This window comes from Halichoeres trimaculatus, unplaced genomic scaffold (assembly GCF_033239565.1).
Source record: "Halichoeres trimaculatus isolate MK-OKI-2021-1 unplaced genomic scaffold, fHalTri1.1 fHalTri1_scaffold_5, whole genome shotgun sequence".
In the NCBI taxonomy this organism is placed as follows: Eukaryota; Metazoa; Chordata; class Actinopteri; order Labriformes; family Labridae; genus Halichoeres; species Halichoeres trimaculatus.
Window position 1 is genome coordinate 8,773,924 of NW_027437183.1, and position 15,912 is coordinate 8,789,835.

General features: G+C 39.3%; 1 protein-coding gene across 1 annotated transcript in view; it reads left to right on the forward strand.

The window, feature by feature from the left end:
- unc13ba (unc-13 homolog Ba (C. elegans)) overlaps positions 1-15,912 on the forward strand; it is a 224,964-nt gene that overhangs the window by 33,990 nt on the left and 175,062 nt on the right. The window contains exon 3 of the mRNA XM_074669684.1: positions 346-445. Coding sequence (XP_074525785.1) covers positions 346-445 — 100 coding nt within the window. The remainder of the gene's footprint in view (positions 1-345; positions 446-15,912) is intronic.

The window sequence follows — 15,912 nt, forward strand, 5'->3', positions numbered from 1 at the left end:
CTATCTGCTGCACTCGTGTGCTCTTGAGTTTATTGTTGGATGTCTTGTTGTTTGTTTGTCCTGTCCCAGAGAGCTGAGAGTTGGGTATTTCCTCACCCATTCATCTTGTCATTAGCTTTTGAGATGCTGCTCCCTCCAAATAATACCCACTGTATTTTTTATATACAGAGAATTGATATTTCCTTATATTTCTTTCTTTTTTTAAGTTACAAGATAACTTTTAAGGTTTGAATTGTAGCATTTTGTTGAGGCGAAGTTACTGCATGTTGCACCAACTCAACCAGCTCTTAAATCACAGCTCAGTGTCTAAATCTTACATCTTTCTCTTGTTTTTCTCTTTTCCAGACAAGTTCAATGCCTATGTGACTCTAAAGGTGCAGAATGTGAAGAGTACCACCATCACAGTGCGAGGGGACCAGCCATGTTGGGAACAAGACTTCATGTTGTGAGTGTCACTGTAATAATGTCCTGACTCTAAATCTAAACTTCACTTTCGATGTACTTGCGTTTATAAATGTCATTGTCTACATTTTGTGTGCAAAAGTCAAATATTTGTCTTTCGAGTTACATGAGCGTCCAGAAGTCTGCAATTAAGAGGAAGTTTTTTCTTACTGCTGCGACTGAATGATGCAGAGTGTTTGCTCATGGTGGCAGCTTGTTTGGTCTCTGTAAATATTACAGCAGTTAGTGCTGTCTAGACCTGCTTTTTGTTTCTAGTGTCCTGAGATAACTTTTGCTTTAATTTGGACGAGACTTGTGCATTTTTGCCCCTGCTATCTGCATGATACTCCAGCACTCCATGCAGATGACTCTTGTGTTGCATCTGATTGAGCTGTTAGCATCTCTGCTTTCTGCTTCAGGCAGCTGTGCAGTGTGCTTTTATCTGGACGGGGCTCAGATTTATCTTTGTACAGATGATGAGCTTGCTAGTGGCAGACTGAGGCCTGGACCACACGAATATGGACATATACCTAAACGCACATTTTTCTGTCCGATTTGGCCTCTCAACCACACGACCATGGTGATTTCACCCACATAAAGGGAGGTTTTTTGAAACAGATAAAAAAGTGAAGAAATAAAAAAAAATTTGATTGAGTGGATCTGTGTAGCAGTGTTAAACGGAGCTGGTGTTGCGCGATGACATCAAGCGCCTAGTAACAAGTCACTGTAGCAATGGTTGCCAACAACAAGAACGATGGCCGACATTTACCACACTTTTTGCCTTCATTCCACCTCTACAAATAAATGTATTGTTTTCAGGGTTTTTTTCGCCATCTCCTTACTCCATTGACTGTTTCTTCTTTCAGTTTTTGACTGTGCATGCTCATAACGTTCTTCTTCTATGGTTTTCACATTTTGCTAACCTGCCACTTATTGGCAAGGCATGGCATTGCAGGCTTCAGAGGCAATTGTTTTCAGTTTTGCCTCTTCGTATGGACAGAGATATTTCTGTGGTGTGGACAGAGATTTTTTTCAAACAAGGACAAAGATATCCCGTCAAAAAATATCTATGAACAAGTGGTTCAGGCCTGAATGTACAGATAAATTATTTTTTATTATTAAGTCATCAGATTGTTGTCTTAATCAGCATACAGTCTGAGCTACACTTTTTGAGTAAGAAAACCTTTTCATCTCATTTGCATAGATAGATAAAGTAGGCACATGAGCAGCACAGTCCCTTTGTGAATCAGGCCCTCAGTGTAAACACATTAAAGTACTCGTGTTACTGTGTTAAACAAACAGACAGTCAGTGATGTGTGCTAATGAATCAGGTTTGGCACTGCTTATACCGTCTGCCTTGTCGACTTTAGATAGCTTGTTTTATGATTTACAAAACTTGCTATTAAGGGATCGTTCCTTTCTGTTTGAAGTGCAGTATTTAAAGTCCTGCAGTTTTTGTGATTAACTTTTTATTTAAAGTTTGACATTTTAACAAAGATGAAGGAGATGACAGAAATTACAGTGAAAGACATTACAGAGCCTGGGGGCAAAAATGCCTGTGTACAAAAAAACCTGCAGAAGTCCATGGATGGATCCATTGGGGATAAGATTGAACAGAAAAAGCACTTGTTGTCTGTGACCCCATGCTCATCAATGTCCATGATAAAATATATATACGTAAGAAGAAAGAAAAAAGAAACAGCAACAAAACAGGTCCAGAACACAAGGAACAACCTTTGAAAATGTCTATTTATTCAAGTGTTTTTGGAGAATGTTATGTCTCCATGCACCATCAATACGGGCATTTGAGTTCTCTAAGTAAGAGATGTATAAATGAACAAGGGGCCAAGCTGGAATAGATAAACAATGAGGGGTTTCCAGCGAGTGGCCACTAGCTTTTTTGTCCCCGTGAGTCCGACCAACAGTGCGCGTCTCCTGGACTCTCAAAATCCATCAATTTATCACACTGTGGGAATTTTTCTCCCAAACTGTAAAGACTGTTAAGAACTTATGATAAGTTGCATAATTAATTTGTGATTAATCATAAAATTCACACATCAAATTTACAAAATGTAAATACAAAATTAAAGCTTATTGCCACTGTCAGGGCATTAAAGTGATACTCAGGGATGGAACAAGTTGGGTCCTATCACAAGGTTTAGGGCAGAAATTACCCCTACAGCAGTGTTTTTGTGCAGCAGAAGCCCAGGGCGCACGCACCAAACACCCGGGGCCATATTTTACTTGACCAAAAACAGAAACAAACGGACTCCCACCAAAAACTCTGATATCAGTCTGCATTCACACTTTATTTAGGGAATTTTCAGCGCGTTGCTTTCACACAAAAACACCGCTAAATAAGGCTCTAGTTCTCATCGTGTCTCTTCCTCCTGGCAGACTACCTGCGTTTGTTTATATCTGACACGCCGTGCGCGCGGACTGATACACTAAGCGACGAGCGCCTTTAAAGGGCAACTCCGGTTTTTTGACACCTGGACCTTATTTATAGGTGTGTGCATGCTCATATACTCAGTCAGACAAACATGGTGCAGCTCGGAGTCCTTCAGAAGTTATTTAGATCCAGCTGATTTTAGCCGCACTTAGCGGGGGCCACGGCAAGAGAGCTTCAGCGGGGGACATAATCTCTGCAAAATCGCTCATTTCGGCTATAATTTTTCACCATCGCTATCCATCGTTATCACAAACACACTCCTCTTCTGTTGCCATAGGCGAACACTGTCCACAAGCGCACCACCAGTTCGCATTGAGTCGTGGACGTGCTCCTGTTTGTTGTTCTCAAACCAGCTCTTCCTCTCTCTCCCTCTGCATCCTTCTTTCATGGAGCTCCTCGTCCGTGTACTCAGGCTCAAACGGGTAAGGACAACCGTCAAACTCGAAGTCGTAGTGTGAAGACAGTAGACGAGCTGACTTTATGATAACACTGGCAATGGATGAAAAAATATAGCCGAAATGCCCCTCTTCGTCATGCTTGTTTTGGTTATTCATCGTGTTTTTCCGCCAATTTCACTTCCGGTCAGCGACAGACATTTACAAAATAAAAGCATGTGAGCAACATGCACTAACGTGCGATAAAATATTTAACGGTGTTAATAGATTGACGAGTTAACGCGAAATTAACACGTTAACTTGCCCAGCACTACTTTTAACATAAGAATGAACAAATAGGCCAGCTGTTTGCATATGTCAGTCTTTTATAATTATAAGAACCCAACACAAAGGGACGCTAGCACAATGAGGCAACTCGAGTAACACTTTAAGGCAGACATCTAACAGAAAAAATGTTCCTCTGCTAAAAGTTAAGGCCAACTTTTGATCAGCGAGCTAAAACTTACTGCAACCTCAAAAATATGCTTTAAGTTTAGCTGGACAAACTTTAATTAAAAATCAGCAACAGTCTCCACGACGTAACCCCGCTGCTTGGAATGGACATATTGACCTGTATATCGCATTATTTTTGAGGATTAGCAGTTGTAAAGATTGTTGGTGCTCATGCTGTCACGGGAGTTGGAATGAGACTTTGTGCTCAGGGCTGGGAGGATATGTTTTCCTCCCGAATCAATTGTTTTAATATTTTGTGCTGATTTGATTCAAATTGGGATTCTTTGATATTTCAGATTTTTGTGATTTGTAGTTTGCTCTGGCCAAATAGAAAAGTTGAATGATGATTATGCTGTCCACAGACCATGTCAAGAGCCATATTTTACAAAAACATGCACATCACACACGAGTCAGTTTTTAGGATTTTTTCAGGAGATCAGACATCTCAACTTTTTTCCATCCCAACTTAAAAACAAAAACTAAAATAAAGGATTTAAATTCGAAAAACCTATTTTTAAATTATTATTATTATTATTATTATTTTTTACAAGAAATCATGATTTAATTTGTTAAACTAAAAATCCTGATACCTTGATACACAATTTTTTTTTCTCCCACCCTAAGTACTTAGTAGACATTCACCGATCAATTGGTGCTAGTTTCTTTAATTTTGGGGGATCCGTGGTCGGCTCATCTTTTTATATGAAACTGTTCGTGTGTATCTCTGTGAAGGTCTGACAACGAGCTATTGTTGCTTTTTGCTCTGAGACCTAAAACTCAGGACACTTTATTGGTTAAGTTGAAACATAAAAATGTTATTGTTTCACAGGTATTGTTCAATGAGTTTCAATAAGATAAGATTGGATCATTGCTGTCACTTGTAAAAAAGAAAGAATAAAAAATGGTACTGGCTCAAATTGGTATCAGCAGGTCAGGCCTTTTAAAGATCAGTGATAGGCCAGAAAATTGTGATCAGTGCACCCCTAGCATTTAGGTCTAAAGAACTGAAACAATATGTTTTGAAGAAAGACACCCAAGAGCAGCAAACACCACAAAAATAATTAATGGGTGTATTAAATTTGCCGTTTGAAAGACAAGGACTCTCTGGCAGAGCTTTGAAGCTAAACTTGAAATCTAAAATCCTGTTAAGTTGTCCATCACTGCACCTCTGCTTCTGAATTCCCACTGGGTGGGGCAAGAGTCATCATCCGGATGTGTTTGTCCCTGAGGCGTTAAATTTTTTTTTTATATTAATAAGAATTCACTTCTATCAACTTTGACAGCCATGAATTGTATTTGACACATTGAAACCACATCTCTAAAGTAATGGTCATGTTTTAACTTCTGAGCTAGAATTAAACTTTTTCGCTGTCAGTATGTACGAGTCAAACCTCCATCCTGCTTTATTCATCCACATACGTGACATATGAAAGTGGTACCTGCAGTGATAAAGGGCTATTACCCCAAGTGCTCACCTGTTCATGCACTCTTTCACATGCCATTGGCAGTCAACACAACGCTCATGCTTATATCATTAAATGCACACTTAAGCTATAAATGTGTATTTCTGTCACACATAATGACTTGGGAGAAAAGAAAGAAGAAATCTGTGCAATTTTCTGTGCTGCTGTTGGAAAATTACCGTGATTTAGAAAATTGTACAGCATTTGGTCTTATAAATGTAAAAGTAAAGTGTTTCTTTCTGAACAATTTATGGGCACAGAACTTAAATCCAAAGGGTTGAATTAATAAAATTAAGATTAGCTTATTTGCCAAAAAATGAAAATATTGGTTTGCAAACACAGACAACTCCACTTATAGGAAAATTACACATTTTGAACAAACATTTGTCATTTTTTTTATTAATTGTAGTGAAGTCCCAATGCAAGCAGTCCCCATGTGCTGAAACTGTTGCTGTGTCTCTGAATGAACCAGGTCCTTTTTAGTAAAAAGTCTCTGATCTCCACATTTAAATATGAATGAAGACAGCCTGTTTTTTTTATCCCCACATACATGAAAATACATTTGTGGCACTGACTCTATGTTGCTGAAAAGTTTTAGTTTCCAGTTTTTCTCCAGAGTTTGCACGTTTGGCTTCATCCACTGGGGATGCATTAAAACAAATGCACAGAGAATTTGGAGCCGGTTGATGTGCGTCAGCCCCCTGACAGAAACAGACCAGGTATAACCTGTTAGCGAGTGACTTGCTAGCCAGCCCTAATAGGCCTTCCTGAAATTGAAAGCCAGCATCAGCCGCCTGTGGGACTCCAGTCCGCCCGGCTGGCACAGGCTGCTAAATGGGAATTTGTGGTTGGAGCTGGTTGGATGGATGGAAAGTGAAATTACATGTCGAGCTCAGATAAGAGGATGAGTCACTGATAAATCTAATGAATTGTCCGGTCTGGTCTGATTCCACGGGGGAGAGGAAGTACAGATGCAGCTGCTGCAGAGATCCCGTTAAAAGAGTGATCCTCCTTTATTTATTTCTTTTTAAAAAATCCTTTTAAGGTTTTTTTATTCATTTGTTAACAAAATGCTCTCAGCTTACAATTGTCTAAATATAAAGGCCTGGCTCATTGAGGGCAATTGCAGCAATTTTGGCATATTTTCTGACCTACTTTGGCCTTTTTGTTCAGAGCAAAATTGCTCTCAAGAATGAAGTCTTTCTCTTTAGCAGCTAAGCTTTTCAAAATGCATTTTTTACAGGGCGTCTTTTGTCTCTTTTGTCTCTCGATGGACCTAAACTTGAGTTATATTGTTCAGGTAAAATCAGTTAAATCAGAAGGGGCAAATGCAATAAGAGTTTTTCTTCTTTCTGCTCCTTTTCATTCAGTTTTGGGGTCTTTTATTTTTTCTTTGTATTGATTTTTATTTATAAAAGAATGAAATAAAATAAATAAATAAATAAATTATTAAATAAATAAATAAATAAAAAATTTGGCTGATTTGCACACATTTGGTGAAATATAAGTATTTCTAAATTAACTGAATCAATTTTAATCTAAAGCCCTAAAAATAGTGAAAACTGTTGTCAGTTGCGTTTTCCTCCTTTTTTTTTTCGCAAGTCTTAGACAATGCAGCCCGATTTTCTGTAAGAGATTGGATGCTGTGTGTATTTTTCAATTTTTTATGGTTTGCAAATAATTTAAAGACTTTTTCTTTGTAAATGTAAGTAGTGCAAGATGAGAAATCAAACTCTTAAACTGAAAATATTTCTTCAAGAAAAATAAACACATTTTAAACTCCAACAAAGGCTCTGTAGCTCACTGGAATGAAAAGAGGAAATTACATTCAATTTAAGATTTTTATTAGGATACCAAATATAGCTAGAAATGTAAATTTTACGATCACATCAAGCAGAAACTTTCAGAGTTTTAAAATGAAACCAATGTGGAGGTGCAAAAAAACAGCAGTTCCTTGCCTGTCCACTTGGGGTATGGCTGCAAAAGCAAAGGAAACTCTGTTTAAGCCGTTACTCTACAAAAAATCAACACCCTTCTTAATTTCTTATTCTGGGAGCGCCATAATTTGTCTTCATATCTGACATTACAGTTCATAGTTTGATAGTGTTTTGGGTCTGAATCGGTCTGTTCCTTTGCCCTCTTGAGTAGTTTTCCTCTCAGGCTTCTGTAATCAATATTTTGCAAACGTTAACATAAAATAAGCTGGTAAAACACACACAGTCCAAACTGTCTTACTCTTTGTCCACCCGTCTGCATCTCAAACACACAAAGATGTCTGTTTAGTTTTATACCGTACATGAGACACAGATCTCTCCCACAGACTGATCCCCTTGACTTGATTACAGGGACTGGAGGGACTGACTGTAGATCAACATGATTACATAAGAGTCTCCTCTCCTCTCTGTGCTGCTCATAATCTCTGCTATTACCCTCCATCACATCCAATCAAATTGTTAGTTTCACTTTCATCATGTCTCCCTCTCTCTATGACAAATAAGTGCCACACCGAATAAAACACATCAAACTTTTCTGTGTATCACTCCTGCACGTGGTGTGGAAGGAAAATCTTCAAGAACCTGAGTCTGATAAAAGATAAAAGAGTTAAAGTAAATGGTATACGGTCTAATAAGCCTGTAATAACCGAAATGCATTTATGATTATACACAAAGGAAACCCCAGGACCTCGTATGCTAAATGGCTAATTAGCTCCTGAGCCTCATTAGCGGCACTCAGGCTCGATGGGAAGCAGCCGCAGCGTGCTGTGCTGAAGCTCTGCTGGAGGTGCAGGGCTGAAATGAAAAACAAGTTTGCTCCTGGAAAAGATTTTAATAAGGTGTGAGTGAGAAATAAGAGCTGCTCAGGTTGAGTACAGGTGTTGTTCAAACTGCTGTGACCAATAATGACTGAACTAGCATCAGATTTGGATTAAGTGGGTCCAAGTTCATTGGTGCATCTCACCACATTAGAATATGGTGAAAAGTTCAATATTTTCTGTTACATACTTGAGAAAGAGATGATTTAATATATTCTATGCTCAATGCATTAACCCAAACAGATCAAGCACCTTTCTAAAACAGTCTGATAACTGAAAAGAAAACAGCTTAAATACTAGAAAAACACTCAGAGAGCACAGACCTCTGCCAAGCATATTGTGATTGTCACCAACACTTTAGTCCTACTTTAATGTTATACTTCCTTTCAGCAGACTGTCTGCTACAATTTGGTGTTAGTTGCAGCTTATTATGATAATTTGTTACCTGACAGTGTTGAACATCATGATGACCCAGTACATATTTCATATTCTGGATCTTAGTATCCAGAATATCACCAGGATCTAGATCGTACTTGTACATCTGTCAGAAATTATGGTTACCTTGTTTTGTATTGTTTTGCAAAGCAATCCAACCATCAATCGTGGAGTTACATACACATATGGTGAAAACAGCCCTATCTCACAATGATTAAGAATCCTTAAAAAAAAATCCTGGATCCAGACAATGATCTGGATCACCTTTAAAATTTAATCACTTCTTCCTCATCTCATTTTGAACATTTCCTGAAAATTTCATCAAGATCTGTTTATTACTTTTTGAGTTATGTTGTTCACAAACAAACAGACAAACTCTCCCAATAACATAACCTTCTTGGCGGAGGTAATTTAAGTATTTCAATTGGCATTACTATGAATTAAAACTTGCCAAAAACAGTATAAATACTGAGTGTCTTACTGGGGAGGACTGCAGACCTGACACTAGTCCAGAAGTTGATCAGCAACACCATCCAGAAAAAGCCACAGACCGTTATTATTTAAAAGGCTGGTTGTTCACATAATGATGTGATGAAGCATACTGCTGCTTAGGTGTAGTAAGAAAAGGTGCTCAAGCAAATCAGGAACTTGTGGACTAAGGCTTATATCACGACTGAAATACACGCTGGACCTGCTCCGTTGGTACGTAGCCATCCTATTTTTGCCGGGCGCCTGAGCCATGACACATAAATTTAGTGGGAAGATCTAGCGGGACAGGAATTAGTGTGCGGAAACTACCAAAAAACACCCAAAATAAAACCAAAAGCTAACCATGTCAAAACCACACGGAGATTAGCTTGACTATGACGACAAATGGACATAATGAGCAGAGCCAGACAGGAGTCAACAGGTTTGAGGTTTTATGGCCCAAAATGAATAAAGAGAGGACTTTCAATGGAGTGGGAACCACGGGAACCCCTCAGTCTTGGGAGTCCAGCGTTCTGTCAGTCATGCAGTTTGCCAGACTGAACAAACACACAGTTGGTGTAAGTTGCCATACACAGTCAACATGCAAGAGGGCGGAGCCGGCCTGTAGACATATCTGGTGTATATGGAGCATCGGAGTATCAGAAGCCACCACACACCTAGACTAGGTCTTACCTCGGCTAAGGAGAAAAAATAACTGGACCAAAGTCCTCTTTTTTAGTCAACAGTCAGTCAAACTTTTTATGTGTGAATAAAATTCTCGGAGTCTGTATGAAGAGTGGAGAGGCTCAAATCCAAGATGTTGGAATCAGTCTGTGATGATTTGGGGTACCGATTCATCTTCTGGAGTTGTTCCACTTTGTTTTATCAAACCCAAAGTCAACACAGCCAACAAAACCAAGAGATTTTAGAGTACATCATGGTTTCATCTACTGACAAGCTTTGTGGATACTGATTTCGTAATTTTTTACTTGGACTTGGCACCTGCCCACAGCGCCAAAACTTCTACCAAATGGTGTATGGACCATGATATTACTGTGCTGTGATTAGCCAGCTAACTCGTCTAACTTGAACCACATTGGGAACCTGTGGCGTTTAAGTCAGGAGGAAGAGGAGCTACTGTAACAGCTCAGCAGAGCCACAGGCTGACTCCACACTGATGCAGTGAACTCACTGAACACTGAACCTACTTTTCAGGACATTTCTATACTGTAAATATATGTCAGTGAAGTAAAAGCTTCCTCTTTGTAGGATTAGAGCCGTACTGTGGCATGATGTCATCCTGGCTCAGCAGAACATCCTGCAGATTAAATTGAAAGCTGCAGACAGACGGAGATGAATGGAGAGTGAAATGTGTTTTTTATTTTCAGATGAGTTTTGACGGAGTCTGGCTCGCACTCAACCACCCTGCAAACCATTTACAGCCCCGAACAGAAATCAAAATAAAGCAGAGGACAGTGACAGCATGCTCGGCTGCACTCCATCTCAACCTCACCTCTGTCGATAACATGCTCTCTTCTTTTCCCACTGTTCGCAGCTGGCTCTTGACCTTTCTCAAATCATAACTGTTCCAGCTGCAAGTCATCCATTTAGTCTGACACAGGGCTTTAAAGTGTCTCTCCTCTGTGTGGAGTGCATTTGATTGACAGGAAAGGTGAGGTTTGTTAAGACTGTGTGCTGGATTCATGAAGAGAAGTTGCTCAGGAGAGGTTTTTTCTGGCCTCTCATTAACATGGATCATATCAGATCATTCCTCATGTATTCGAAAAGCTGATATGAGGTAAAGACTAATTTAGCTCATTCACACATGCTCTCTGAAGCCTGGTCTCCTGCTTGACAGTTTGCATTGAATTAATCCTTTGTGTGTGCTTTATTGCGTGCATCAGCTGCCCAATCCTTTAGTTGATCAGGCCTTGAATGAGAACCTGGGATTTGTACTTGGTTGGAGCATTAACCCCCTTATCAACCAGGGTGTCCTGGTTTCAACCTGAATGTAAGGTGCATGTCCTGCTAAAACACCTGAGCACTATGTTTTTTTAGAGACACAAACTGAGTGTTTGAAAACTCTTAGCTCAAGGGTCCGCAACCTGTGGCTCTGGAGCCTCACCTGGCTCCTTGACTCCTTTGCAGTGGCTCCTTGTAGCTTAAAAAAAATATTAATAAAATAAAGACTTTTTTTTTTCTTACAAAAGGGTATTGATGATTAAAGACATTGACTTAAAATAAAATCATGGCTAACCTCAGGTTTTATAGCCCTGGAAAGAAAACTAAATCTACAAAAAGACAAATCTAGAAGAAAATACAGACTTTAATTCTGTGTGGATGGATTCATTTAACTGCCAATGTGCCAGCTAGTAGTATAGTATACATGATTGATACGTGGCAAGACATAAGCAAACAATTAAAATGATGAGTTTAACGATATTATCAATATGTTATCAAGTTTGAGTATTCTTTCAAAACATTTTTGCTGTTTCTGAAATGTTTTTTTTTTTTTACTAATTATTTTTTGTAAATTGTTTAAAAAGAAAAACGCATAATTTTTCAGATTTCAAATTTCTTTTTTTTGGCAACTTGTTAAAATTATTAAATTTAAAAACAAAAAAATCTTGTAAATTGTTAAATACATTTTTTTTGCAAATTTTTCAAACTTCATTTTTTATGTTTGTGGAAATTTTTGAAAATGTAAAGTTTTTTGGAAAATTTAGCTTGTTTTTTAATATCAAAATGTATTTAATTTAAAAAAAAAAAAATCTTGAAATTTTATAATTCTTTCGCAAATGTTTGAAATTTTAAAAAATCTTGACATTTTAGCAAAATTATTAAAGATAGAAAACCAAGACATTGCATGTACATTTTAATGTACTAAAAAAAATCTTGTTCAGATAATTATCCACTAGATTTTGCCGACTCCAGTCTCAGCAGTGTTGCATTCAGACTGTTGTCGTCTGTATGGAGAGCAAAAGCAGGGCGAACGCACACCGCTGAAACAACAAGCAGCAGTGATCTGATGGCACTTTGGTCATCTCTGTGAAAAAAAAGATCCTTATGAAAGAGTGACTTGTTAAGCATTTTAGATAAAATATATTTTACTTGTTGCTGGTGAGACTTGTGGTCTACATGCCGGCTCCATGTAGCTGTGGTCCTTGTCACAGCCGGCAGTCTCTGGTTTGACCCTCAGCCAAAACTCTTTCCTGCATTTCCTTTCCTCATTTCCTCTCCTCACATTTCCCAGCTCTCTTCTGCTGTCCTTTCAAAAAAGGGTGAAACAAAACCCTCAGAAACAACCTTAAAAAAAAAAAACCTTGACATGTAATAAATCTGCCTGATGCTGTGTTACAAAAGTCCATCAGCGGTTGGATTTTCCACGAGTACAAACCTGACAGAGTTTGCAATTTTCCTTTCTACAAATCTTCATGATGCTGTTATTTCAGCAGATCAAGACCTGCAGATTAAAAAATGTTTCTTTTTGGGTTCATACTGCTGAAATAGGTCAGAGTGACCCGTCAGTGTGTCTGTCATTGAACTAAGCCCTACAAGTGCTCAACGCAGAGGAACGAGGTCATCCAGCAGGTGTAGTAGTGTAATCTAGTGGATCAAGAAATGACGGCGTTTACGTAGTGTAAGAACGAAAGCTAGAAGTCAGGCTGTGCAGTAGCTGTGAAAAGAGGCTTCTCTCATGTTTAGATGAAGATAGACAAGGAATTTCAGTGGGAACCTGGATTGCTCTGTGTGCTGCTATGTGCTTTATTAAAGGGGCTGTGAGGAGTTTGAAAGTGATCTTGAAAAAGTGTCCCTTCTAGATATATGCCTGATCGTAATCCACACTTTAAGATGAGATTATCAGCGCCAATATTGCTGGATACAGGTACACACCCGCTGACGAAGTTTAGCAGAGAGAAGAGATAAAACACAGAGATCTGTGTTTTTCTCTGCTGAAAACGATTTCTAATTTTGTAGTGATGTTGGAAGGGCGAAGCTGGTTGTGCTAATGTTCATTCCAACCCACAGTCAGCAGTTATTCTGCAGTGGTCTGTTCAAACTTGAGAGTCTATCAATAAAATGAAGAGTGGGGTTACATTAGCTCTGCTTGGTAGATGATTGGCAGGACTTAGCTAACCAGGAACTATTTACAAACTGACAGTGTTTACTTGTTGTCACACTAGCCTACAGATACGTCGAGGCACCGGGCTGCTGATATTGCAACATATAGCCGATGCTATGTTTGTTTGATGTCATTTTTTCAAACCATAGCGCTACGTAACTGTACTGATAAGTCCCTTACCTCTGTGCGTTGCATCCAGTAAAAAGTTGTCTTGAACAAACAAAATTTGTTTTGATCCAATCTCCATTTGATTCCAAAACAATCACACACCTCACAAAAAGTAACTTTCAACAGTGTGTGGAGACTCCGGGCCACAAGGTGGCGAGGGAGCGCAGTTAAAACAGATCCTCCTCATGGCATCTTTATGAAATCAGTTGATACAAAAAAAGTGCATTTAATACTTCGAGATGTGTCTGCTTTGTTACTTTAGGAAATTCATTTCATCAGTCCATCTCTCAGCAGTTTTCACATGTAACCATAATCTGGAGGACGAAAAAAGACAACAGTTTATAGTTTTTGCCATTTTTGACAGTGTAGTTGATGGTTTTGCGAGGCTTTAAACGGTGAATGTCTTAATCTTGTAGGTGAAATTGAAACCAAGCCCAGATTCTGTCACTTTGTTGAACAATCCTCTAAATCATCATAATCTTGCCTGCATCAGTTTGATTGTTTGATAAGTAGGTGGTCACTGTACATCTGTGGTTGTGTGTGTGTGTGTGTGTGTGTGTGTGTGTGTGTGTGTGTGTGTGTGTGTGTGTGTGTGTGTGTGTGTGTGTGTATTATGGCTGATTGGTGGGGGGTTGGTTGGCGAGTGGGATAAGGGGATAAGCAGTTGAATGTTGATCCCTCTTCAGTCAGGGTCATTGTGCCTCACGTGCTCGTCTCTACTCACACACTCTCTGATTTGGTCTCTGCTGTGTTTTTTGTCTTTTTCTGTCTCCTGTCATCTTTATTTCCTTTCACATGCATGATATTTAAAGGATAATTTAGAAACCTATTCTTTTTTGATTGTCTTTTAGTCTCACTTCTTTCTCTGTCCTGAGGCTGCGCTCACATGTCACTGAAGATCTTAATCTTTTGACCTGGTTTACAGGATACTGTCCGAGGCCGGCAGCTTTCTGTCACTTCAGTTTCTTTTCATCTCATAAGAAACTCTGACTCTTATTCTGAAATTAGACTAAAAACAGAATTTATATCAGACATAACCCAGTGTGTTTCTTTTCATTCATACCTTGGCCTGTTTATTGGTTGTGGGAATACATCCCCATCCTCGAAACATGTTCTCATATAGTCTGTGACAGCACCATCATGTGCACATGTGAATATGTATGCATGTGTTAAAAAGGATCACACCAAAGCAATTATTTGCACATCCACAAACGCTCCCGCACATATTTTGACGTCACACGGATTAAAATTTAGGAGCATATGTGACCAGAAACAGTCACAATCTGAAGCCCCCGCCTGTGATGTAACTCCTGCTCGAGCACATGATGCATTTGTGAATGCATCAGTAGCAGTACAGGGTGGGCCAGAAAGATTTACCCATTGTATATCTCTTTTTTATTTGCTTAGCTTTTGTCCTAGAAACTTAAAATTTGGGATAGTTTCTCTTAAAAGGCATAGCTTTTCATATACCTGAGTTCATTTGTTTACTCGTAATGATTGTAGAGTATGGCATCAAAGGGTAAGCGCGACCAGATTGTGTCCTTGAAGGAGGCTGGACTGACAACAATGCAAATCATGAAAAAGGTAAATGTTTGTTGTAAGACTGTCTCCAATGTCTTGAAACGATACAAGGAGACTGGCAATACCATCAGCAAGCCAGTGCCTGGAAGAAAACATTCAGTCCGGACTGAAAGGGTCGTTGGGATGGTGAGGAAGAGAATCCAAAGGAATCCTGAGGGCAACAGCAAAGGAAGTGAACATCTCGAGAACTTCACTGAGGAGAATTGTCAAACAGGATCTCGGACCAAAAGCTCTAAAAAAGCAACACAGACAACTAATTTCAGCCACTTCTAAAAAAAACGGCTTGACAGGAGGAAAATGATGCTGCAGGAGATCCAGAGTGAAGTCTCCTTTGGTCTTCATTCAGGAGGGTGTGAAAGTGAACAGCCAGGTGAACCTTCAAATGCTTGAAGAAAAAGTGTTGCCTTGGTGTACCAATGCGTCTGGAAACCAATGTGTCTTCACACAAGATGGTGCACCAGCTCACACATCCAATGTCACACAGGCCTGGTGCAAGCAGCACTTTCCTGGCTTCTGGGACAAGAACATGTGGCCTCCGTCAAGTCCGGACATCAATCCAATGGACTTTGTGATCCAGTCTATCCTGGAAAGGGAGGTCTCAAGAGTATCTCACAGCAGTGTCACGGCTTTGAAGACAGCTCTGATGAAGTCATGGTCAAAACTTGATGCAGAGACAGTGCGGCAGTGCCAGGTCGTCTCTAGGCTATGATAAAGGCAAAGGGTGGTCATATTGAGATGTAAATCTTTTTGGTGACAGAGAATAAAGTATAGAAACTGTGTTCAATGTTTGTTATGTTTGTCTGCAAGCATTTTTGGATAGTGCGGTGAAAATGATGTGTAAATCTTTTTGGCCCACCCTGTACATCCCACAGCCCTGTGACTTCCATGATTAACACAATATGTAACAACAGTGTCAGTTTAGTCTTCTTTATGATCAAGTCGAGGTAAATGTGCTAATTCGATGCACTGATTCTGAATCATTGCATAAAATTCACAAGGTTGAGGACCAGTGCGTCAGTGTGTACATCGCTCTGCTCACAGAAACGTGTCACAGCTTGTTCCTCCTCGGACGTCATCCACTG